The 25056-nt window shown below is 58.0% G+C and overlaps 1 protein-coding gene across 17 annotated transcripts in view; it reads left to right on the forward strand.

The window, feature by feature from the left end:
* Nucleotides 1–25056, forward strand: part of TNS3 (tensin 3) — a 157133-nt gene that overhangs the window by 24168 nt on the left and 107909 nt on the right. For 8 of the 17 annotated variants that reach the window (XM_072762768.1, XM_025988004.2, XM_072762774.1 and 5 more), the window contains exons 2-3: nucleotides 3812–3920; nucleotides 15787–15824. Coding sequence is in view for 7 of the 17 variants with exons in the window: in XM_025987994.2 (XP_025843779.2) it covers nucleotides 3812–3920; nucleotides 15787–15824 (147 nt within the window). In the remaining 10 variants the exon portion in view is untranslated. Of the gene's footprint in view, nucleotides 1–3516; nucleotides 3692–3811; nucleotides 3921–9521; nucleotides 10502–15786; nucleotides 15825–25056 lie in introns of those variants that run through there. The other 9 variants (XM_072762775.1, XM_072762762.1, XM_072762763.1 and 6 more) reach the window with 4 other exon arrangements.

Raw genomic sequence — 25056 nt, forward strand, 5'->3', positions numbered from 1 at the left:
GAAGGCTGGGAGTCCAGGATCAAGGTGCTGACAGCCTTGGTTTTTCTGAGGCCTTTTTCCTTGGTTTTTAGATGACCGCCTTCTCACTGACTCCTCAAATGGACTTTTCTCAGCGTGCAAGCCTCGCCACCTCCCCACCCGTATCTCTTCCTCTTCTTGTAAGGGCAGCAGTCCTACTGGAGTAGGATCCCATCCTTATGACCATGTTTGACCTTATTCACCAGTTTAAAATGTCCCATCTCTACATACAGTCATATTCAGGGTTAAGGCTTTAACGTATGAATTTCATGAGAGCACAGTTCAGTCTAAAAGAGAGAGAAACAGTTTCCTTTTTTTTTTTGTATTTTTTTATTGGAGTTTGATTTGCCAACATATAGTATAACACCCAGTGCTCATCCAGTCAAGTGCCGCTGTCAGTGCCCGTCACCCGAGAAATAAGTTTCTGACGATATTTACACATTTGTCTATTTATGTCTTTGCAATTCTATCATTTCTTGCTTTATGGATTTTGAAAGTATTGTTAATAGGTACATAAATGTTTAGGATTATATGTTCTCTTAATGCATATACCCTCTTATTGTGAAATCCCTTTCTTTATCAATGGTAACTTTCTTCAATCTGGAATTGACTCTGTTTGATATTAATATAGCCACTCCAGCTTTCATTTAACATTACCCTTGTATGTTTTCTCTGTCTTGTCTTTATTTTATTTTATTTTTGTAAAGAGAGACACACAGAGAGAGGCAGTGGTTTGTACATCCAGTGTACATACAGACACAGGCAGAGGGAGAAGCAGGCTCCCTGCAGGGAGCCCGATACAGGACTCGATCCCAGGACCTCAGGATCATGACCTGAGCCAAAGGCAGATGTTCAACGGCTGAGCCACCCAGGCATCCCTGTCTTTTCACTTTTTAGAAGAATATAATCTGACAACCATTGCCTTTGAGTTAAGGCATCTAAACTATGTACATAATGTGACTACTAATACAGTTAGATTTAAATCATCATATTTGTTTTGTTTCTTTTACCTAGTCTTGGCTCTGCTTTCTCTTTTCTGCCATGTCTAGATTAGTTGAACTTTTATTTACTTTAAAATTTTATTTTAAACACTTTTATTTTTAAGTGATCTCTACACTCAATGTGGGGCTTGAACTCAGGGCCCGAGATCAAGGGTCTTGTGCTCCACTGACTAAATTAGTTGAAATTTTAAAAAATAATTTCATTTTCTCTCCTTTGTTGATTACCTATCATTCATTATTTCGGTAGTTGCTTTGAGATTTATAGTACATATCCTTAGTTTCTCACAGTCTGCTTCACATGAGAGTGTATGACTTCATGAATAGTATGAGAGCCTTGCAGTGGAACCTACATTTCTTTTTTCCTGAGCTTTGTACTGCTTTTCTTTGTTTTTTAATATTTTATTTTATTTGAGAAAGAGAGAGAGAGAGAGAGAGCAAGCACGTATGGCAGACAGAGGCAGAGGGAGAGGGAGAAGCAGATTCCTCGCTGAGCAGGGAGCTCAACACGGGGCTTGATTCCAGGACCCTGAGATCATGATCCATCCCGAAGGCAGACGTTTAACTGACTGAGCTACCCAGGTGCCCCTCTGCTGTTTTATCAGAAATTTTAGTTTTACATCTGTTGAAACTCACATTACATCACTATTAGTTTTTTTTATTAAACAGTTAATTATCTTGTAGTGAGTTTTCAATATAAAAGAAAGTATTACGTATTTATCCACAGAGTTAACATTTCTGGTGCTGTTCCTTCTGTGTAAAGTGGTCTTTCCACTTGTGATCATTTTCCTTGCACTCAGACTATGTTTAACTTGTAGTATGTGTCATCTGGGGATGGATGTGTTTCAGCTTTTGCGTATCATAAGAATTTTAAAATTCACTTTACTTTTTGAATGCTGTTTTTGCTGGGTCCAGAATTTTAGGTCAGAATTTTTCTGGGCGCTCTCTGTCTCTCTGCCGTTTTCTCGCTGGCTTTGTTCTCTGTGGGAAATCTGCTCTTGTGCTAATGGTTGGTCCCCTGTCGCATTGTGTCCTTTCCTTCCCTCTGGGGGGCATTTACGATTTTCTGTATATCACTGGGTTGGAGCAGTGTGATTATCGCGCCTTGGTGTTGTTTCGGCCACACTTCTTGTACTTGGGATTTGTTGAGTTTCTTCAGTTTTTGGGTTGATAATTTTGCTTAGATTTTGGGAAAGTTTTAGGCTTTATTTTTTCAATTACCCCCCCTCCCAACTTTACAGAGACTCCAATTACACGTGTGTTAGGCTGCTTGAGCTTTCCCACAGCTCACTGATGCTCTGTTTATCTGTGTTTAATTAGGTGGTCTCTCCTTTCTGTACTTTATTCTGGGCAGTTTGTGCTGTAATGTGTGCACACACTGCACACATGTACTCATCAGAGGGCCCTGTGCACATCTTGGGGGTTCCACGCGGCTGTTTCCTGGTGCTGTGGCAAGTGAACTCTTGCTGCCCTGTTTTGCATGAATGCTTAGCACCGTCTCCTCAGTCCCAGGTAGTTCCCTGGTCCCCTCCTTCTCTGCATCCTGGGGCCTTCCTTGATGCAGGAATCTGGGGCAGTCATGGAGCTCACCTCACTGTTTTCCTGCCTCTGGGGAACTGGAGAGATTTGTTTGCCTGTTCATGAACGTCTGATAAATAGTCATCACTGCGTGCTTTCCTCTCAGAGTTCTTTCGCTCGGCACAGTAATTCATGCATGAGTTATCAGTGAGCTTCGATGCTCATCCATGGTTAGTAGCATAGAACGGTAGTAAGCTCTTCCGTGCTCCTGAACAGTGTTCCATCGTAGGACTGTATCGCAGTTTGTGTACCCAGTCTCCTTTGGATGGGTGTTTGAGTTATTTTCTGTTTGGAAATCTTGCACTGTTAAGTAAGGCAGATCTGCCCATTCTTGCACAAAACTTTTGTGGGCATATGCATTCGTTCCAGTTCGTGACTCCAGGAGTGGATTGCTGAGTCACCAGATTGTTGTAGATCTAAAAACACGTGTAAGAAGCTGTAGTCGTACCACTTGTTTCCCATTCTGGCTAACATTTAATCTTCCGGTGCTAAGTACCGGCTTCGGTGAATCTGTGCACTCAGGAGACGCTCAAACGTATCACCAATCGGGTAGACCGACTGGCGTTTGGTTTCTCAGGCAAATTGAATTTTTGTAAGATCATCAGATACGGCCATGAGCCCTGACCCTGCAAAGAGGGGTCTGGTGGGCGAGTGGTTCGTGTAGTCCCCGAGCCGGCGTGTGTCGTGGATTCAGTGCCGGGCCGGGTGTAGGGACGAACCACATATCTTAGCACGCTGGCCGCACGCGAATGCTTCTCCGTCCGCGGGAGCCCAGATGCATCCGGAGAGGCCCAGGGGCCAGGAGACTCAGTCACTAGCTTCCTCTGTTGGCTGAGCATCTTCTGGCAGCGCCTGCGGATGACTTTGTCATGGCAGTGGCTGTTGGCCTGCAGCGTGGACGCGAGTACACGGTCCCATAAGCAGTGCTGACGAGCGCGGCGCCCTGACGGCCTTGGCCCGGTCTCAGGGGATCGGCAAGCGGGGCCGCTGTGGGCTTCCGGCTGGGCCCTGGCACTGGGAATGCTGACGGGGTATCCGCGGCCCCCGGGGGAATCCCGGCCTTGGCGGCACGGCTGCTTGTTCTTCCCTGTTTAACTGTAAGGTTCCTGTTTTAGCTTTTCCCGGACTCCGCTAGACGTCCCACTTCCTGAAAGAGAAGAGAGAAAAGCAAACAAACTGGTCCGTGGAGCTGACAGTTTCTCCCTTTGCTCTTTCAGCCGGAGGAGTTCACGAGCCTGCACAGCTTTAAGAACAAAGTCTTTAAAAAGCCCAAGGTCTGTGGGGTTTGCAAGCAGATTATCGACAGCCACGGGATTTTATGCCGAGGTGAGTGCACGTCTGTCGTTCCCCCGCGGAGGAAACGGAACCGCAGCAAACACTCGAGCAAAACCCAAATGAAAAGCTGCTTTTGGGGGGGCGGTTCCCAAACGTTCAGTGGTGGCGCCCCTTCTTGGCGGGTGTTCCCCCACCGCTGCCGGCCGGCCCACCGAGCTTACCCCCTTGCAGCTGGGGAGGAGCGTGGCCAGAAGGAGCGAGGCTGCTGGCCGTGCTGGGGGGCCGTGGCCCTCGTGGCTCGGCCTCACAGTCACGCGCGCCGACCCTCGGCACAGTTGGCAGGCGGGTGCTCTGCACGTCGGGGCCGGGCCTTCGGCCTGTCGTCAGGCTCTGTGGCTGCCGGTGCTCCAGAGCTCACGCCCAGGCGGCCCGTGGCTTGTGCAGTCGGAGACCTGCGCAGCGGGCCTGTGGGGGCGGCGGTTCTGGTCCCGAGAGCCCCAGGGTCCCCGCGGGGCGTGGACCCACGGGGCGGGCTGGGCCCGGAGCCGGCTGCCGGGTGGTGCCCTGTGGTGCCCTGTGGTCGGCGGGTGTCGCCGGCGGCCTTCGTTTGCGTTGGGCTTACCTCTTGGTCCCCGTCCTCCCTGAGGACCCGCGGTGCTGTCTGCAGGGCTGTCCTGCACTGGGCTGCGGGGGCGAGGGTCGGGCGTCCGCAGTGAGGGGGCGACACGGGCCTCTCGGGGCCCCTCTTGCCGGGAAGGGGCCGGAGGGTGGGGGGAGCTGGTGTGGCTGCTCCTCCGGAGGCCCCGCGCCCTCCCTCCCTGACCCCCGGTGTCTCTGTCTCCTTTTCTGGGCGCGGGCCCCCTCCCTTCTCCCGGAACGGGCTGGGGGCCTCCCCCTCCCCTGGCCCCCGAGAGCTGCCGCCGGGGCCGGAGGGGTCGTGCATTCGGGACTCGGTGCTCCTGCTGGAGGGGTCGCTGTGCTGGCTCCAGGCCTCGAGTGGGCACCCGGTGACAGCGTCAGGCGAAGAGGGCCTGTGAGGGACGTGTCTCCTGGGGACCGACTCGTCAGCGTGGAGGTGTCTCCCTGTGGACGTGCGGGGGCAGGGTGTGCGCATGCTGCTCCCAGGGCCGGGTTCGGGAGCCGGGCAGGGTCGTGCGGGTGTAGACAGGGCCCGGCAGGGTCGTGCGGGTGTCCGTGATTGGCTGCTCAGGGGAGCGGTGGCCTTTCCGTGGTTCTGTTCAGCGCCCCTGACAGCGCGTCGTCAGGTCTGTTCCTTCCGTCACGGCAGCGTGGAGACCGCGAAGGAGAGCCCGGGGAGCTTTGTCTCCTGCGAGTCATACGCGTCACGTGCCGCTGCGTGCGGAGCCTGTGTGGGCCCCGGAGACCAGGAGGCCGCCCGGTACACCCGGCGTCTAAGCAGTCACGCGCCCGCGTCGTGAGGCTGTGGGGGAAGGGGGAAGGCTGGAGAAGCAGGAGGGACGCGGGCGCCGCGTGGGGACGGTGGAGCGAGGCTGCCAGGCTTCGCGCTCTGCCTGTCTGTGCTCGAATTTTCCTCTAGTGAATAATGGCTTACACGGAGCACAGCGAGTGGTGACTGGCTCAGGAAGGTGTGCAGTAGGGACGCCCGGGTGGCTCAGCGGTGGAGCGTCTGCCCTCAGCCCAAGGCGTGACCCCGGGGTCCCGGGATCGAGTCCCGCGTCGGGCTCCCTACAGGGAGCCTGCTTCTCCCTCTGCCTGGGTCCCTGCTTCTCCCTTCTCTGTCTCATGGGAAAATAAATCTTAAAAAAAAAAATAAAGTGTCTAGTAGTGTTGGTGATGGTGATGAAGGTGATGAAGGCGATGCTGCTGCTGATTGTGGTGGCTGATGGCAGTGATACGATGGTGATGGTGGAGGTGGTGGTGATGGTGGTGGTGCTGGAGAGGACGATGCTGAGGTCGGCGGTAAGGTGCGTGTAATGATGATCATGACGGTGATGCTGTGGTCACGCCGATTATGGTGGTGATGACAGTTACCTTGATGGTGGTGACATCAGTGATGACAGTAATAATAATGCTGGTGTTGATGATGATGGTGGTGGTGACCTTGATGGCATCGGTGATAATGCTGATCGTAAAAATGATCATTGCGATGATGGTGGTGATGATGGTGACGATGAAGATGTTGATGATGGTGGGAATGATGATGGTGGTGGTATTGATGGTGATGATGGTGGTGATGGTAGCGTTGGTGGTGATGATGATGGTGAGGATGACAGTGGTGGCCCCGGGGGTGGTGTTGGTGATAATGGTGGCTGTGGTGGTCCTGTTGGTGATACGGTGACCGTAGGGAAGGGCAGGCATGTATTCTGGGACTCAGGTTCCTATTTTTACTGTTCCCTTTCTGGCTCATTCTTTTTTTTTTTTTTTTGAATTTTTATTTATTTATGATAGTCACACAGAGAGAGAGAGAGAGAGGCAGAGACACAGGCAGAGACGCGGGACCCGATCCCGGGGCCAAAGGCAGGCGCCAAACTGCTGCGCCACCCAGGGATCCCTTCTTTCTGGCTCATTCTTGACCTTCAAGTCCCTTCCTTGACGTTCTACCTCCTGTCTTACCTCGTGTTCTGTATGTGACAGTAGAAGAAAAAGCTTCATTTTCACGAAGCTGGGACACTTTGCACACAGAGGCTTTCTTATCTCTGATTCTGGAACCTCCCAGGAGAAGGCACAGATGGCAGTGGGGTGGGGATGGGGTTTCGTGTCTGGCTGTGGCTCCTCGGCTCCCCCGAGCCCCACTGATGCCACCTCAGCTCTCCGCCCTCGCCTCTGCTTAGGCTCTGGTACACGTCGCTCCGCCAGGAACCCTCGGGTGGTCGCAAGTGGTTCGGCTGTCACTGATGGTGCTTTCGTGAGCCCGACCTGGTCATACTTTGCGTGAGGCAGCGGAAGGCTGCGGCGCAGGACCTTGGAGTTCGGGTCCTGATGGGTGTAGACAAATCTACAAATCTGTGAGTTCTGGGGATTTTGCCCTGAGAGGGAGATGAATCTAGGAGGGGCAGGGTCAGGCCCAGCGGAAGTGCTCCCTGGAAAGGCTTTGCCCGAATCGCATCGCGGACTAGGAGAGAACAGCCTGGAAGGGAAGCGAGCCAGGGAATGAGGGCAGGAGGCCGAGGAGGGGGAGGAGGCCGGAGGGCGGAGGCACCGGGGCTTTGCCAAGGCTGCTTGGGTGACGGCTCTTCCCGGGTAGAAAACAAATGTGCGTTAGGCACCGGCTAGAGTGAGACAAGACAGCTCTGTGCTGCGTGTAAGGATGTCACGCCGTGGGGGGGCACCCCGTCCCCGGGGCCGTCAGGGCCACAGTCTGAGGGGCGTCATGTCCCCGGGGCCGTCAGGGCCACAGTCTGAGGGGTGCCCTGTCCCGGGGCCTTCAGGGCCGTGGTGGCCTCTGCGACGGCTCATGCAGGCCAGGCCATGGGCAGGCACGCGAGCTGAGCGCCTGCCTCAGGCCACACGTGAGGCGACTGGCGGCTGGTGGGGCTGGTGGGGCGGGGCCTGCCCGCGAGGCCCGGGCCCCGAGGCTCCGCAGACGTTGGCGGCCCAGCGCCCGAGATGGCAGGAAGCAACGTCGGAGCGTCGGGCCGGTGCTTGGGCCGTGCTGGGGCCCCAGGCTCAGACACCCGTGACCAGGAGCCCGGCGCGTGGCGTGCAGACGGCGGCCGCGGCCCGCACGTGTGTGTCTTCGAGGCCGGGAGATGCCCGTGGGGCTTCGTGGAGCGTGAGGCGGGACCGGCGCCCACCCCGCACCCACGGCCCGGGTGCCTCGTCCCCTCCCGGAGCTCGGCGGCGTCGGTCTCTGCGAGCCGTCGATGGCTGAGAAGCGGCACGTCCTTTGACTGTGGGCTCCCATTCCGTGGCGGTTAGCGGAGGGCGGCCTGCGAGCGGGCACCGAGGCTCTGGTGCTGTCCCCGTCCTGAGCTGGACCTTCAGGTCTTTGCTCGCTCAGAAGCTCAAGGCACCAGAGCACGGAGCGCCTGGCCTGCTCCCCGCCGGGTCACGGCCTTGGGGCCGTGAGGTCGAGCTCTGCGTTGGGCTGCACGCTCCGCGCGGAGTCCACTCGGGGTTCGGCTTCCTGTGTCCCCGCTCAGCGTGTGGCACTCCCTCTTCTCCTCAGATAAATAAATAAATCTTTAAGAAAATCAGATTATTCATTATCTTTTCTTCTTGAGTTCTCATTCTGTCTTACAAGCACTTGGCATCTCACCGTTCCATCCGGCCGCGTACTTGCCAGCCGTTGACGGACTCTGGCCCGCAGGTGTTGGGGGGCAGTTTCTTACCGTTCCGCATTCTGCACTGCAAGCCTCCCGGTTGTTTGTCTGATTCTTTCGTCTGTGGAGTATTTTCATTTATTTACTTATTCATTTATTTATCTGAGACGAAGAGAGAGCACAAGTGGGGGGACAGCAGAGGCAGAGGGAGCAGCAGGCAGGGAGCTCGACTCGGGACTCGATCCCAGGACCCTGAGGTCACGACCTGAGCCAGAGGCAGACGCTCCCCCGCTGACCGCCAGGCGCCCTGTGGAGTGTTTGTCTCGGGAAAGTTCTCAGGTGCAGCTTGTTCAAATCTACCATCATCTCATTTAATCTCTGTTGGCTTGTCATTTGAGGATGTCCTGCGTATTTTATTCTTTTTTTTTTATCTTTTTTTTTAAATTAATTAATTAATTTATTTATGTATGATAGTCACAGAGAGAGAGAGAGAGGCAGAGACACAGGCAGAGGGAGAAGCAGGCTCCATGCACCGGGAGCCCGATGTGGGATTCGATCCCGGGTCTCCAGGATCGCGCCCTGGGCCAAAGGCAGGCGCCAAACCGCTGCGCCACCCAGGGATCCCTGCGTATTTTATTCTAATATTTCTTCTGCTTTTCCAGTTCCGACCCAGTCTCATGGTTGATTCGTTCTGGAGTTGGTGCTATTTCTGTTACTTTTCATGACTTAGCTGGTTTTCCCCGCGAGATGTACCGCAGGGTCCACCCTTGCGGAGCCGAGTTGGGGTGACTCCGTCCTGCCCGGCGTTCTCACGTGGGGATGAGCCCGTTGGTCACATCTGTTTTGACAGAGTTGTTTTGTGCTGTACGGAGCTTCACGTCTCTTCGCTTGCCTACTGCAAGCGTTATCCCGCAGTAGATTTTTAGAAATCATAGTGTTTCCGTAGCTGCCCAGTATTTTATGTACAGACACACACTTTTTAAGAATTGCTTTGGCAGGTTCTTTTCTTCAGGGCAGAACGGAATCTTTGGTATCAGGCTGTTCCGCTTCTCAGTCTGTACAACGAGAAGCGTGAGGCTGCCGTGTGTATCTACGTGTATGTTTTGTGCTTTCGTTAGTTGTGACTTAGTGGAGGGGCTGGATTCTCCCATCTGCTTCTGTATTCAGCCTGTTTCCACCTTATACTAGGCCGGGTTCTCCAGAGAAACAGAACCCATGGGATTTGTCATAAGGCGTCGGGCTCATGTGGTTAAGGAGGTTGTGGGTGCTCCAGATCGGCTGGTGGCAAGCTGGAGAAGTGGAGTAAATTCCAGCCCAAGTCTGAGTCCAGAAGCAGGAGAGGACTGATGTCCTGGGTCAAGGGCAGTCGGGCGGAGAGAATTCTTCCTCTGCACTTCATTTTGTTTAGGTCCTCACCTGATTAGACGAGGCCCACCCTGGCCAGGGAGGACAATCTGCTTCCCTTGCTTGAAGATTCAGATTCAGCTCTGAAGCTCATCCAGACGTACCCACACACATCCAGAATCACATCCGACCAGACCTCGGGGCATCTCGTGACCTGGTCAAGTCGACACATATGATGAACCATCAGAAACACGCTGTTTTGGTTCAAGTATCTGAGGAAAATCCAGCTTCACGCAGTAGGTATTTGAAGAAGGCGGCGTTTTGATGACCTCTGCAGATTATGGTGGGTATTCTTTTCTGACACCAAACCAAAACTCAAGCGATGCTTCTTAAAGCTTAGTTTTGGTGTGGGATCTGGAGCCGTGTCGACGCGCTTTCCCTGCTCTGCTCCACTGAGATCCATTAGCCGGTCTGGCACTTGGAGTACATCTTCTGGCCGGGCGTGACCCTGGGACGTCCTGTGTCGGTCATTTGGAAAATACCGGTTCAACGGGTTCAGCAGATTTTTCTCGGTGTTAACACATTTATTCTAAAATACCGAGAAAACCCCCTTATTTGTTCTGACATATGAGTGTCCGCTGTATCAGAAAAGTGTCAGGAGTTGTCGGGCCCATGGGGATGGATACGTGTCTCCCCAGATTCCAATTTTCACTTGAAATCTCAAATTTTGTCGTTGGCCGAACGCTGCCAGTTGTTTTCCTCACTGACAGGCACCCTTTGTCCATCTGTGAGTCTGAATAGCTGTGCATTGTCTGCTGGAGTTCTTTCAGCCGGGAGCCGTGTTCCCTGGGAAGGCCGCCAGCTCAGCCGCCGGCCCTCAGCCACGCGAGTGCTCCGCTGCACAGAGAAGTGCTCCGTGTGCACGTCCCGCCTGGTCACGTGGAAGGGCGGGAATGCGAGGAGTGAGCACGGATAAGTGGTGGGCGGTGAGCCCCGTGCCCCACGGACAGCGGGGCGTCCTGCAAGCACTCTGCGGTGTGCTGAGTACGTGATGGTTCTTGGGAAACGTTCCGTGTCTTCCGCTACGTGTGCTGTCCCCCTGGGCGATTGTGCTGGGGTGCGGAGGTGGCGGGTGTGTGGAGGCTGGTGGGGTGTGATCCAGGGGCACCCACGTTGTGCTGTGAGGGCGTTTGTGCTGGGGGGGCTGGGGGTGACGCGGGCGCAGGGCTAACGTGGAAGCAGGACGGGCGTTGCAGTGGACTGGGAGTTTGGCCTTGGGTGGAGGATTCCAGCCTTGCCGTTCGCTGGGTGCTCGGCGCCCGGCAGCGAGGGACGTTGTGATGCAGAGGAGCAAGGAGGAGGCGCGTAAGGAGCAGAGTTGGTGCGTTTCCGGGGCGTCTTCAGAGACTCGGGCTGAGTATTGGTGGTAGAAGCGGGCACGTGCAGTGCGTCCGAGTTGCTCCCTGCCGGCGCTGTCCTGTGCTGCGTGTTCTGCTAAGCCCCTGGCCACCTGTGTCACAGGTGGGGAAACCGAGTCCAGCGTGTGGGGCCTCCATCCTTCAGCTCAGAGGACGTGCTAATGATTTTAACAGGAAATTGGACGAGGGCTGTGATGGAGCAAAAGGTAATGGGAGTAACGAGGCAAGTGTGTGTTGTTGTTTTTTAATGAAAGGGACGTTTTTGCACTTAGGGTCGATGGAATTCTTTTCATTTTCATGTAAGCGAGTGAAAGTAATGAGATTCTGGGGAAACTGCAACGAACATGTTTGTGTGATGCACGCATTTGGTGCCATCCACACGTAGAGCCATCAGGACTGGTCTTTGGAGGCAGAGTCATGGCCTTACATGGTGACGGGCCCAGAAATGCTGAGATTAGCATGTTTATCCTCATCTGGGAACAGAGCATAGAGTCTCTTTGTATTAAAACCTGCACAGATTCCACTCTTCGCGGGGACTGCTGCTGTTTTTTAAAATTATGTTTTTTAACACAGTAATTCAGGACCGTTCGTACAGTTGAATGTTCCCTGAAATTTATAAAAGTCCGGTGTTAGGAACAAATACCATATAAAACCTTAGAGTCCACTGAAAAACTCTTAGAACTAATAAATGAATTCGGTAAGGTCGCAGGATATGAGACCAACGTACAAAAATCCGTTGCATTTCTGGACACTAGCGGTGAACTGTCTGAAAGAGAGATTAAGGATGGAATCTCATTTCCAGTGGCATCAAAAACAGTAAAATACTTAGGAATAAGTTTGGCCTATAAGGTGAAAGACCTGTACTCTGGAAACTGTAGGACATTGATGAAAGAAATCGAAGAGCACACAAATAGATGCAAAGATAGCCCATGGTCCTGGATTGAAAGAATTGATATCGTTAAAAAATCCATACTGCAATCTGCAGATTGAACACAATCTCTATCAAAATTCCAATGGCGTTTCTTACAGAAATAGAAACAGCCCTAAAATTCACCTGAGACTACAAAAGACCCCAAATAGCCAAAGGGATCTTCAGAAGGAACGGAGCTGGAGGCATTACGCTCCCTGATTTCGGACCATATTGCAAAGCCGTAGTGATGGGAACAGTGTGGCGCTGACGTCGAAATAGGCACAGTGACCCGTGGAGCACATCGGGAGCCTGGAAGTAAGCCCGCGTGTGCATCGTCTTTGACAAGGATGCCAGGGACATCCACCGGGGAAGGACAACCGGTTCCACGAGCCATGCTGGGAAGATGGGTAATGACATGCAGAAGAGTGACGCTGCACTTGGGTCTCAACCACTCAAAAAAGTTAAGCTGAATCAGAGACTCAAGTGTAGGACCTGACCCCATAAAATGACTAGAACACAGACGAGAATCTCCTTGATGTTGGTCTTTGCAGCGATTTCCTGGGCATGACAGCAACAGCAAACGTCAACCAGTGGCACTACATCCACCTCGAAAGCTTCCGCACAGCCGAAGACGCGGTCAAGAAAACGGGTAGGCAGCCCACAGGATGGGAGAGGCTCTTGCACGTCATGTCTGATGAGGGATCAGTATCCAAAATATACAAAGAACTCCCACAGCTCTGTAGCAGACAACCACATAACGGGGTTAAGAAACGTGCAGAGGAACTAAATAAGCACTTTCCCAAAGAAGACGTCTGGACGCCCAACAGGCACGTGACAAGATGCTCGGCGTCGCTCATCATCAAGGAAACGCAAACTACAGTGCGTTGTCGTCCCACACTTGTTCGAGCGACTGTCGTGGAAAAGGTAAGAGGTAACAGGTGTCGGCGACGATATGCGGAAAGGGTAGCCCTGCGCGGTGTTGCTGGGGATGCAGACGGGGCGGCTGCTCTTGAGGACAGCGTGGCGGTTCCTTGAAACGGAAGACCTGGACTTTCTCATCACCTCGCAGTCCCACTTCTGGGTTTTTAGCCGAAGGAATGGGATGGTTATCTCGGAGGGACATCTGTACTCTCGCTCGCGAAGTCCTCACTCCCGACAGCCGCGGTACGGAGGCAACCTGAGCGTCCGCCGGCGGACAGACGGGTAAAGGACGTGCCGTGCCGTCTGTAAACGACGGAAAATCGTCCAGCGGATCGCGTAAAGGGGAAACCGCACTGTTTGCAGCAGCGTGGACGAACCCGGAGAGTCCGCTAAGTGAAATACGCCCGAAAAAGACGAGCCCTTTATGGTGTCACTTGCATGCGAAATCTTAGAAAACCCCCAGGTACCTCAAAGTCAAGTGAAAGGGGATAGAGTGGGGGTTGCCGGGGTTGGGCGTGCGGAGATGGGGAGACGCGGGTCTGGGCGCAGACCTGCAGGGGCGAGGTGAGCGAGCCGGGACCTACTGAGCGGCGGTGCATGGGGCCTGGCTGGCCGCTTGGGGTTTGCTGAGAGGGTGGGTCTCGGCTTCTCTCCCTCGCGCGCAGCCAAGGGAGCACGATGGGTAATTAACGTGACTGCGGCAAAGAGCTCACAATGTAGACACGCGTCCGGCCATCGTGTTCTACACCTTCCACGCCTGCAATTTTCCCAATTACAGCCCCGGAAAGCCGGGAGCAGACAATGAAGCGGGAGCCGCAGGCGGGGAGGGCGGGCGGCCCGGGCGTGTGCGGTGTGGGGCACGCGGCCGGGTAGGGGGCCCCGCCCTGTGCGCCGGCTTCTGCGAGCGCCCCCCGGGCGACCTGAGGGGTCGTGGGCAGTAAACCTGCTCTGCGGCGCAGGTGACGTCGCCCGGGCCCGTGCGGTGGAAGGTGTTGCGGGCGCAGCTGACGCGCGGTGGGCGCTCCGTGGGGTCGGTGCCGGTCCCGTTCCCGCCACTGCTCCGGTTGGCCGTGACGGATGACAAAGGCCGCCGCGGAGTGAGGTGCACCGGGACGAGTGCCGGGGGTGGGGTGGGGAAGGCAGGCCAGGGCCTCCAGGACGCAGGCGCCCAGCCTTGGGGGAGTGATGGAGGGCTCCGGGCGGAGCGCTGGCTGCCGCCTTCCTCCTGGCACGAGAACCGCACGTCCGCTTGGCCCACGAGGCGTGTGTGCACTTCCAGGAGGAGCCACCGAGCAGGCCGGGCTCGTGGTTCCCCCGAGGCCGCTCTTTGGGGAAACCCCAGGGGATGCCCTAAGACGTTGGGAGTCGCCTGCCGATGTCCCGGAAACAACAGGTCCACCTCTTGGGTCTGCACCGCAGTGCTCGGGTTGGCGCCGCGTCGCTGTGATCGGTTGACCCTCGTGAATACGACGACTTTACCCGACGAAGCCCAAGTCATGGGACAAATCTGCCCTGTGCGTGTCCCCGCGCCTGTCACGCTGCCCTGGCCGGACCCCTTTCGGGGTTGAGCTGGCCCGTTGCAGCAAGTACGTCTGCGTGTGGCCAATGACCCCAGTGGCGCTTAGGACCGTGCCATGGCAGCGGCATCTGCCCTTCGTCCCTGCTTCCGCGGGACGGGAATCCGGGGCCCACGTAGCCGGGCGGTGTGGCCCACCAGTCACCCGGGGCCTCCTGGAGTGTGACAGCCACAGAATTCATGCCGCCGGCCCTGGCTGCGGCTGGACCCCCGCCCTGCTCGGGGTGTGCGCACAGAGCATCCTTTGGGGCCGGGGGGCTCCTACCTGCATTTCTGCTGATTCTCGCTCACCCAGAAGCCCAGGCCTCTGAGCAAGTCCCCGTGACCTCGGGACGTCCTACCAGCCTCCAGCCCCCGCTGGGCTCCCTGCCGCGTTCCCGGTCTGGCGCGAAGCCCCTTTTATCCCAAAGGCAAGTCTGTCTTGGTTAGAGCCTTTCCCATCGCCTTCGCGCCGAGTCCCTGCGTCTCTGTGAATAACTCGCGAGCCTCAGAGGCATAGAGACCATCAGGAGAGAGATCTCGCAGAGATAACGCCCGGCAGCTCGGTTCTGGCGTCCAGTGGCCCCCGCCGGCAGCCCAGTGACTTTGCTGTACCCTCGTCTGTGTGTGGGCGCTTTGAGGTGCTGAGCAGGTCAGGGCCCGGCCCCACGCCCCCACCGGGGCCTCATTCTCCCAGGACCCCACACACCTGTGTAGGTTGACATCGTGCTTGTCGTGTCACCCCGGCTCCCTTGATGGCATCGTGGTCAGGCGGGGAGGGGAAGCAGAGGCCTGGAGCGTGCCCGTGCAGGGCTGTCCCCTGCCCTCCCTATGTCCCCGCCTCCCGGTCCTGCTGTTTCCGCCTGGCATCCGGGGGGCCTCCTGTGCCTGGCACCCAGGGCCTCCTCCACCTGGCACCCGGGGCCTCCTCCACCTGGCACCCGGGGCCTCCTCCGCCTGGCATCCGGGGCCTCCTCCACCTGGCACCCAGGGCCTCCTCCACCTGGCATCTGGGGCCTCCTCCACCTGGCACCCGGGGCCTCCTCCATCAGCGGCCACAGCCTCCTGGGGGCAGGCCTGGGAAATCCCCATTGGTTCTGGCCCCAGGGCTGCGTGTTTGGGGCCTCCGGGCTCAGCGCTCACATGACGGCGCCGGCGGGAGGATCCCCCTGCTGGAATGTGGACGTGGACTTCTTGGGACTGTCATTCCCAGGCCACGCGGAAGTGCGGTGCGTGCGGCGCTCAGCGGGCAGCTCTGTCGCCGACTGGAAGGCGGTCGCCAGCCCTGATGCTGGGGGGGCTCTTCGGGGTTTCCCACCCCCGTTCAGGGACAAGCTCTCATTCCCAGGCGCACACGGAGGCCGCGTGGCCGTCCTCCCGGGGTCCTTGCCCCCTGCCCCCCGCCCTCCGCTGCGTGTGGCACCGCGTCCCGAGGGTCTCCAGCGGCGGGCGGGGTTTGCAGGGGTGAGACCAGTTGCTGCCGAGTCCGCTCGACACCGACTCCTTCTTTCTCCTTCTCTTGCAGCCTGCAAGTACTGCTGCCACAGGAGATGTGAAGCCAAGGTAAGGGCCGCCCCCCCCCCCCCACCGGCCTCCGCGGGATGGCAGGGGCGCACAGGGCGGGCGCCTTGGCCTGCGGCCACAGCGCGGGACCCGCAAGAGAAGGCTGCTAGATGCTGCGATAGGACGTATAGGTTTCATCTCAGCCGTAAGCTGAGGAGCCGTGGACTCTGCTCCGAATTGTAGAAACGCTCAAGAATTCGGTTGCAGATAAGAATTGGGTTGCAGATAAGAGTTCGGGACTTGGCCCGGCCACGCCAGCGCCCTGCCCCCCCCCCCCCAGCAGGTGACCCCTTCTCTCTCGTGATTACGTTGTTGTGTCGGGCTGGGCTGGGGTAGGAGGAGGGGTTAGGGTGCGTGCCTGGCCTTGAGGACTGGGGGCCTCCTCTTAGGGTTGCTGTTCTTGGGGTGCTTGGGGTTGTCAGGCTGTCATGGAGGTCAGCGCCCTGAGCTGGCGATAGACACCCTGGTTTTTGGAGGGGCTAAATCGCCCAGTGCCCCTGGAAGCTCTGGAGGCCTGGGGTGCTTGGGTGGGTTTAGGACTTTGACGGGTGGGGCCGTGGGGGGCCCGGAGGTGGCAGGTGGGCAGCTGTGGGCGGCCCAGCAAGGAGGCCTGGTTTTCTGCCCGGAGCTCCGTGCCTGCGCGTCCCGCATTTTCTGGGACTGCATGCGTTACCCCCTCTGACCGGCCGGCCCTGCCTTGGTGGGAGCCCGTCCCATGTCCCGCAGGCCGCCCCCGTGGGTGGAGGCCCAGGGAGATGGGGTTTTAGAGTCTTGGGACTTTGCTGCCGCTGTGCACCCCCGGGTCAGCTGCTGCTGACGATTTCCACCTGGCGCCAGGCCCTGAGCAGAAGGGGCGTGCGCTGGAGGCAGGCAGCGTGAGTGGTGGCTGGCTCCTCATGGTGAGCTCCGCGTCCCGAGTCCCCCCACGCTCCCCACCACACACACGTGCACACACAGTGCACACACGCACGCACACCTCACACCTACGCCGGGGGCACACACACATGCACAGTTCTCGCCCATGCAGGAGCACATGCACACCCGTGCACATATGCGTGTGCACATACAAGTCACACCATTTACACCCACGCGCTTTTCACACAGACGCACACAAGCACATGTACACTCGTGCACAGTTGACAGCCCTGTGGGAGTGCACACGTGCACACACACGCACAGTTCACACTCATGCGGGAGCACACACACGCGCGCCTGCACACATATGCAAAACTCACGCATCTGGGAGCACATATATACCCACATGTGTGCATGCACACGCACAGTTCGGTTTATACTCACAGCTGACACATGCACAGACATGCACAGGAACGCACGTGCATTCCCATGCACACACACGTATACACAGAGCTGGAGCTACAGGCTGGCCCTATGCGTGTTTTCAAGAAAGAGGTGGAATGACTTATCTTTTTGAACTTTCCATCACGGGGGATTTGGGGCTCAGGAGAAGCGGACAGTGAGGTGCAGAGGCCTGCGCTACACGGCCGCCCAGCCCCAGGCCAGCAGCACTGCCCCCGCCCCCTCGGAACGCCTGGCCCCCTGCCTCCGAGATGTCACCTGCTATGCGTTTGAGCTGTTTCAGGGACGGGCGCTCACGGCAGGGCTGTGGGCACTTCTGCCTCACTTCTCGTCTCACTCTGGAGGAGCCGCCTTTCTGTTCTAGCTAGGCCAGGGGTTCCTGGCTCATACACACTCACAGAGTGGCTTGTTTCCAGCCCTGGTGTATTCTCGGTCTGCGTTGTCTGCAGATGTGCCCTTTTGCTTTTCAGTGATGGTTTGGGGCTCAGCAATTTTCTGGATTCCAAGAGGGGTTCCCCCCTGCCCAGGAGGATTTAGATGTGTCCCTAACCCTGAGGGTGTCCATTATATGACCCTTGTTCTACACAGCTTATACCTTGTTACTACTATGGGGCAGACGTGAGAGCCCCCCTGGGACAGCAGTGCAGTGCTGCCCATCCTGTGTCCTCCTGCCTGTGTGTGTGCACGCGTGCCTGGAGGTGCATGCATGTGTGTGTGCCTGGACGTGTATACAGTATGTGTGTGTGCACCTGTATGTGTACGGTATGTGTGTGAGTGCCTGGGGGTGCATGTGTGTGTGTGCCTGGACGTGTATACAGTATGTGTGTGTGCACCTGCATGTGTATAGTATGTGTGTGCGCGCACATGCCTGGAGATGCATGTGTGTGTGTCTGGAAGTGTATACAGTGTGTGTGTGTGTGTGTGTGTGTGTGCGCGTGCATGTGCCTGGAGATGCATGCGTGTGCCTGGATGTCCATGGTGTGTGTGTCTGGAAGTGCATACAGTCTGTGTGTGTGCTTGCATGTGTATAGTATGCGTGTGTGCGCGCATGTGCCCGATGTGCATTCGTGTGTGTGTGCCTGGATGTGCATGGATGTGTGTGTGCCTGGATGTGTACAGTATGTGTGTGTGTGCATGCATGTGCTTGGAGATGCATGCATGTGTGTGCCTGGATGTGCATGGATGAGTGTGTGCCTGGATGTGTACAGTATGTGTGTGTGTGCATGCATGTGCTTGGAGATGCATACATGTGTGTGCCTGGATGTGCATGGATGTGTGTGTGTCTGGAAGCGTATACAGTACATGCGTGTGCACCTGCATGTGTATAGTATGCGTGTGTGCGCCCGCGTGCCTGGAGGTGCATGCATGTGTGCATGCAAATGCGTGTGTGTGGTGTGTGTGTACCTGTGTGGGCCTCCGTGTGTGACACTATGGCCGGCCCAGCCACTCCTCCTGGCAGCTGGGAAGTGAGCCCCCCTGTTGGCACCATTTCTTGAAGGGCCCAGAGCCAGCTACTTAGAGGATTGAATTCTTTGGCTCAGAGAATATTCCAGAAGTCTTCGCTATCACCGATGGCGGCATTTCTGGCCGCCCTAATTGGCAGTTTGCTGAGCGACCGACCAGCATTTTCTCTGTAGACCGGGCTTGGGGGAATCGTAGCCGCAGTCACTTTTCTCGGCAACCCAGCCTGAGTGGCCGGACAGAATGCCACCCGCGGTGACCAAGGCCCTTCTTATTCCAGAACCGTGACGCGGTTGCCGTTGGCGCAGAAGGGCCGCATGTTGCCAGCCGCTCTGGGATAATCGGGGCACAGCTCCGTCTGCCAGGAGCCGGGACGCGGCTCTTCCGGTGGGGGTCCCTGCTTACCCCGAGTGCGCGCGGCCCACAGCGTCCCTGGGTGCCGGGGGTTTGCAGGATTTCCTGGCAGCCGACCGTGATGCTTTGGTCTGGGGCACGGGCTTTGGCCTAACGTCCGGCCCTGCTTGCTGCTCAGTGTATAGGGGGACGGCGGGCACGGTGGGCTCCTCTGGGACATCTGCAGGCCGGGTGGGGGGACAGGGGAGGGGGGCAGAGGCTGCGCATGTGGCACCCTCCCCGGGGCGGGTTCGTGTGCGGTGAGCCCTGCTCTGCGTCAGTGCCAAGGGGAGAGCCAAGCTGCAGAAACGGGGCCGGGCCGGGGGCCGCGGGCTGCGCCGGGAGCCAAGTGCTGAGCCTGGACTGAGGTCACCGTGTCCCTGGCCATCAGGCAGTGAAGCCCCACAGGCGAGGCCTGGGCCCAGAGGGCGCCCCGAGGCACGGGCCCGGGCCGTGATCCCACTGGGGGCGTCTCGCCTGCTGCTGCGGGTCCCCGGGGCTGAGGCTTCTCTCCGTGGCCAACGAGTGGCTGCGCCATCCCACTGAGTCCGCGGGAACAGCTGCTCTTCGCAGGTGACCGTGGTCACCTGGATTAGTTCGCTTTGGGGGAAGATAAAGAGTTTAGGCAGGTCGCTGGCAAGTTTGGGATTCGAGATACTCTGCTCGCCGGGTGCCCCCGTGGGTGAGATGGGGCCTGCTGGAGAGGAGGGGGTCCTGGGCGGCCGCCGGGGCCCCGCTTGCCTGTCCGTGTGGCCGCCGAGCGGGGAGCCCTCGAACCTCCCGCAGAAGCTGAGCTGACTCCCCGAAGGTTCAGAGGTGCCGAGCGGGGCCGCCCCCGGGTGTGGCACACGGACCAGCAAACGGGCCGGCCTCATGCGTCCCAGCCGTCGCAGGTGTCGGGTTTCAGAGCCCAGGTGTGCGTTCACGGTGCGTCGTGCGCCTGGCGCCCCTGTCCCGGAGCCTGGAGACCTGCCCCTGTGCCCTCGGCCCCTGCTCGGGAACGCTGCTGGGCTCCAGGCTGGAGGCCGGGTCTGCGTCTGTGCCAGGGAGGGCGCCCCGCTCCCCCCGCCCCCAGGGCCTTGCGATGCCCTCGTCCTTCAGCGATCCACAGCTCTTGGCGTCACTCAGGCTTCTCAGAATTCCCAGGCGGAGCTGCGAGCCCGTCTCCGGGACTGCGCGGTGGCAGAGCCTGGGCCTGGGTGGACGGCTTGGTCTGTGATGGCTCCCAGGGTCGCTGGCGCTGGCACAGGAGGTCCCCGCTCCTGCCTCGGTCTGTGGTTTTGCTCGCAAGGTGTGATCCGGACCCTGAAGCCAGCGCCATGAGAGGCTGTTCCACAGTTTTTTAAATTTAATTAATTAATTAATTAATTAATTTATTTTAAAAAGATTTGTATTTATTCATGAGAGACACAGACAGAGGGAGAGGCAGAGACACAGGCAGAGGGAGAAGCAGGCTCCATGCAGGGAGCCCGACGTGGGACCCGATCCTGGGACCCAGGATCACGCCCTGGGCCATAGGCGGCGCTAAACCGCCGGGCCACCCGGGTGCCCTGTTTCACAGTTTTAATTCCTCACGAGAGTATTTCCTCCGAGAACGGCCCTTCCCGCCATGTCACATTCAGCTGCTGCGTCTTCGGATCCGGTGAGACAGCGGTTGGTGGAGGCCCACGTGACAGAGGAGCCGCTGCCCTGTGTTCTCTGCGTCTGTGGGACGTGGGGAAATGGGAGGAGGGGTGAGGTCGTGGTTTGACGTATTTTTAGTGAATTAATCCCAGGTTGTTACTGGCCTCAGCTTGTGCCAGGGGGACCTAGTATACGTGAGGGCATCCATGCAGTGCCTTAGGGGTCATTCATGGACTGAAACGAGCTGGGGGGGACGTGCAGCCGTCCCAGCAGGCCGGCTCGCTGAGCTGGGCATGGCAGGGGATGGGCACCTGCTGTCGGGCACCCTGAGGACGGTCCCCCAAGCTCGTGCAGCCCGGCTCCAACGGCAGGGTGAGGCCCCTCCATTCCTCGCAGACGTCCCTCTCATGACGAGGGTCACAGGTGTGCAAGTGTGCAGGTGCAGGTGCCCGATGCAGCGCGGGTGCCCGGGAAGATGAGGCCGGGCTGCCGGGGGCCGCTAAGTGATAGTGACGGGATTCCCCGCTGCGTGATGCTCCACAGACGGGATTCTTTGCGTCAGGCCTGCTGCCCTCTGGGAGGAACGACCTAGCACGCGTGGCTGCCGGGAGCAGCTGGTGAGACGGTGGGGCCTCCGGGGAGGAGGGCAGGGGCACCCGGGCTGAGCCTGACCGCCCATGACAGCCACGGAGTTCGGGCCGTGGTCTCTTTCTGGAATCAGAATACAGACGCCCTCCGCGAGGGGTCCCAAGCCCCGGCGTGCGGCTCGAGCGAGCCCAGCCGCGGGGCCTCTGCCGGGAGCATCTCCTGCTTCGGGTGCCCGGGGGCGCTTGCCTCCTGCACCTGGGGAGCAGGTGCGTCTCTCCGGAGACCACTGTGTCCGCAGCCCGCGTCCTGGAGCCCCAGCAGGTGATCCTACTTGCCGTTGCCTCCTCTGCCTCCACACTGCTGAGCCCTCCTTGCAGGAGGGGACTCCCGGCTGTGGCTTCGTGGGGGCAGGGAGGGGACGCGGAGGACAGGAGGTCTGAATGACGAGGAAATCCGAATTCTGATCCCAGAGGCCTTATTTCATGCCTTTTTGTCCTCTTAGAGGCCTCCTCTGGACGTTTAGAGGGTGGTGGCAGGTGTTGACCGGGCGTCGGAGGGGCAGCAGGCAGTCACCCGGCAGACGGGCATCCTCCTGGGACTCTGGGTGCTGCGGGCTTTTGTAACCGTGATGTGGCGAGGAGAGCCCTGGGGTGCCGCGGGGTTGGCGGCAGGTGCTTACGTGGCGCCCCGAGGGCACAGGCCGCCTCTATGCCGCCGGACGCCAGGTTTCAGGTGTGTCTTCCTGAGATTTGATGGTGAGTGCACCTGTCAGGACTCGCCAGGGTCCCGCCTTGGCAGCCGCCCCCTGGGCCGCAGGTGCCCTGGCAGGGCCCGCCCCCTCCCCAAGTTAGGGTCCCCGACGCTGTGCCTGGGAGCCGGCCATGGGGTTAGAGATGAGCAGGTGAGAGGTGTCGGAGGAGGTTAGGCCAGAAGTGCCCTTCCTGCGCCCTCAGGGCTCTCCGCCTCCCCTGGCCCCGGGCGCCCTGGGCATGCTGGCTGCTCGCGGGGTCCCATCCAGGTCCAGGCTGGGTGACCCCCCCATCTCCCTGGCTGCCGAGACCCCCCACTGTGGTTGTTCATGGAGGGTGTGTGGGGGGCTCAGTGGGGGGCACGGGCTGGGTGTGGAGGGACTTAGTGGGGGGACTGGGTGGGGAGGGGCTGGGTGGGGGGACTGGGTGGGGAGGGCCCTGAGCAGGGAAGGGCCTAAGGGTGGAGGGGCTCAGGAGGGAGGGGTCTGGGTGGGGAGGTGGAGGAGGAGGAGGAGGGGAAGGCGGGGTGGTCGTGCCCCTCCTGGCCGAGGGAGCCTGAGTCCAGAGCCCCCCCTCCCCGGGGCGGTCAGGTCGCTGGAGAGGACCTGGGGGGCTGGAGCTCGGGGAGGACAGGGGGTGCGCCTCTAGGGCAACGTCCTAGGACACTTCTCCGCTCTCCAGCCTGACTCTGTGCCCTTTATACTATATTATATTCAAAAATACCCTTTCTGTTTAAAATTGAAGCACAGCTGGAGAAGTCACATGTCCTGAGTGTCCGCCTGTCGGCCTGGAGGTGGACCGTGGGCCTGACCGCAGTGGGGAGCGCGTCCGGGGCCTGCACCTGCTGCGCCGCCGGGGACCCCCTGCCCCCCACTGGTGGCCTTTGCCCTAGACGCAGGTGGACACCGGGTGTCACCGTCACCGTGTCCTCGCCGCCTCGGGCTTTCCGAGGTGACAGAGGGGCCCGTCCCCCCACTGGGCCCCCCACTGAGACCCCCACCCTCCATGGGAGCTGCCTGGCCCCTGCACCCTTGGGACAGACCCGAGGACCGTGTCCTGGGTGCCAGCCTGCCCTCTGCTCTGGCCCCTCAGGGGGGCGGGGTGACCAGGTGACTCGCCAGGGGGAGCGGTGCCCCGGCCCTGAAGACACCTGCCTCCCCCCACCCGGCGGGGGGGCGAGCTCTGGAAGGAGCGCACAGGTGTGGGGGTGGGTGACCCCGTGTGTTGGCACGTCGCCCCGGGGGCCCCTGGAAGGTGAGACCCTCCAGCAGGTGCGGGCGGCCCCACCGGGACGGGAGCACGAGCTGGACCTGAGCGAGGCTGCCCTGAGAGGACGAGGGGACCCTGTCCCGTGTACACCCTAGACCCGCTGGAGACCTCTGGCCTCGGGCAAGTGTTGGTGACAGCCGAGCGCTGAGCAGCACTTGCTCTAGCTCCTCTCTGTGCCCCGCAGGCGTGGGGGGCGTCTGCCTGGACCCCAGGGACACGTGGCCGCAGCCCCTGGGCCTCCTGCCTCCACGGGCCGGGAAGCCGCCTCGACACCCGCGTTCCCGGCACCTGTGACGGGGCCCTGGGCAGCGGGCGGCCGAGCCCTTAGCTCTAGAAGTCGCTAGAAGCACAGAGCCCGGCAGGCCCTGGGCCCCAGGGCGACGTCCCCAAACCTGGGCCTCCCTCCCTCCCTCCCTTCCTTTTTCTTTCTCTCTCTTTCTTTTGTTTATCTTTCTTTCTCTCTTCCTTCCTTTCTTTTTCTTTGTTTCTCTTTTTCCTTTTTCTCTTTCTTCCATTTTCTTTCTCTTTATTTCTTTTTTCTTTTTTCTTTCTGTCTTTTTCTTTTTCTTTCTCTTTCCCTTCCTTCCTTTTTCTTTTCTTTTTTTTCTTCCTTCCTGTCTTTCTTTTTCTTTCTTTTCATTTCTTTCTCTTCCTTCCTTTTTTCTTTTTCTTTCTTTCTTCCTTCCTTCCTTTCCCTTCTTTTCTTTTTCTTTCTCTTTTTTCTTATTTTCTTTTTCTTTCTTCCTTTTCCTTTTCTTTTTCTCTTTATTTCTTCCTTTTTTCTCTTCTTTCTCTCTTCCTTCTTTCCTTCCTTTCTTCCTTTTTCTTTTTCCTTGTTTTTTCTCTTCCTTTTTCTTTCTTTCTTTTGTTTTTCTTTCTTTCTCTTCTTTCCTTCCTTTTTCTTTCTCGCTTTTTTCTTACTTTGTTTCTCTTTTTCCTTTCTTTCTCTTTCTTCCTTTTTCTTTTTTCTCTTTATTTCTTCCTTTCTCTTTTTTCTTTCTTTCTCTCTTCCTTTTTCTTCCTCTTTCTTTCTTTCTTTCTTTCTTTCTTTCTTTCTTTCTTTCTTTCTTTAATTTATTTATGTATGAAAGACTAAGAGAGGCAGAGACAGAGTGCCCCTCTTTCTTTCTTTTCTTTCTTTTTTTTTTTTTTAAGGAAAAGTACAACCTCCAGGAGTTGCCTGCCAACTTCAAGGCAAAATGTAATGAAATGATCCAGATGAGCTCCCCCACGCTCTGGCCCTGGGCACGGCAAGCCCTGGAGGGCAGGCTTAGCTGGGTGGGGGGCATGTGTTCTCATGGGGCCACGCGGGTGACTGGGACTGTCCTACCCCAGGGAGAGCCTGAAGGAAGCGGGTGGATTAACGGAGTCCCGAGCGTCGGCGTCTGTAGGGCTGTCTCCCTGCACTGATGCCGTCCCCGCTTAGAGGGCCGTGGTGACATCTGCCCCCCGGGTCCCCCCACCTCACTGGAGCGCCGCCCTCCTGGAGGAGCATTGCCGGGCGGACCTGACCGGGGAACCGAGCCCCTTGCCCACATGGCCGCCCTCCTGGCCCTGCCTAGAGGACCCGGCTCCCAGTGTACTGTGGGGCCATCAGTGCTGACCTCAGTTCTCCACTGGCCGGGTCAGGCCCTTGATGGAAGGTGCTGCGGGCTGCCTGTGCCCTTGCCCCACATCCACACTGGAAGCCCTGAGCCCCAGAACCTCAGAATGTGGCTGTATGTGGAGATGGGGCCTCCTAGGAGGTGACTGAGGTATGGTGACGGGGCTGGAGTGATCCCATGGGATTGGCATCCTTAGAAGAAGCGAGGACGGACGCCTGGGGGCTCAGC

Source organism: Vulpes vulpes, chromosome 7 (assembly GCF_048418805.1).
Source record: "Vulpes vulpes isolate BD-2025 chromosome 7, VulVul3, whole genome shotgun sequence".
NCBI classification, from domain to species: Eukaryota; Metazoa; Chordata; class Mammalia; order Carnivora; family Canidae; genus Vulpes; species Vulpes vulpes.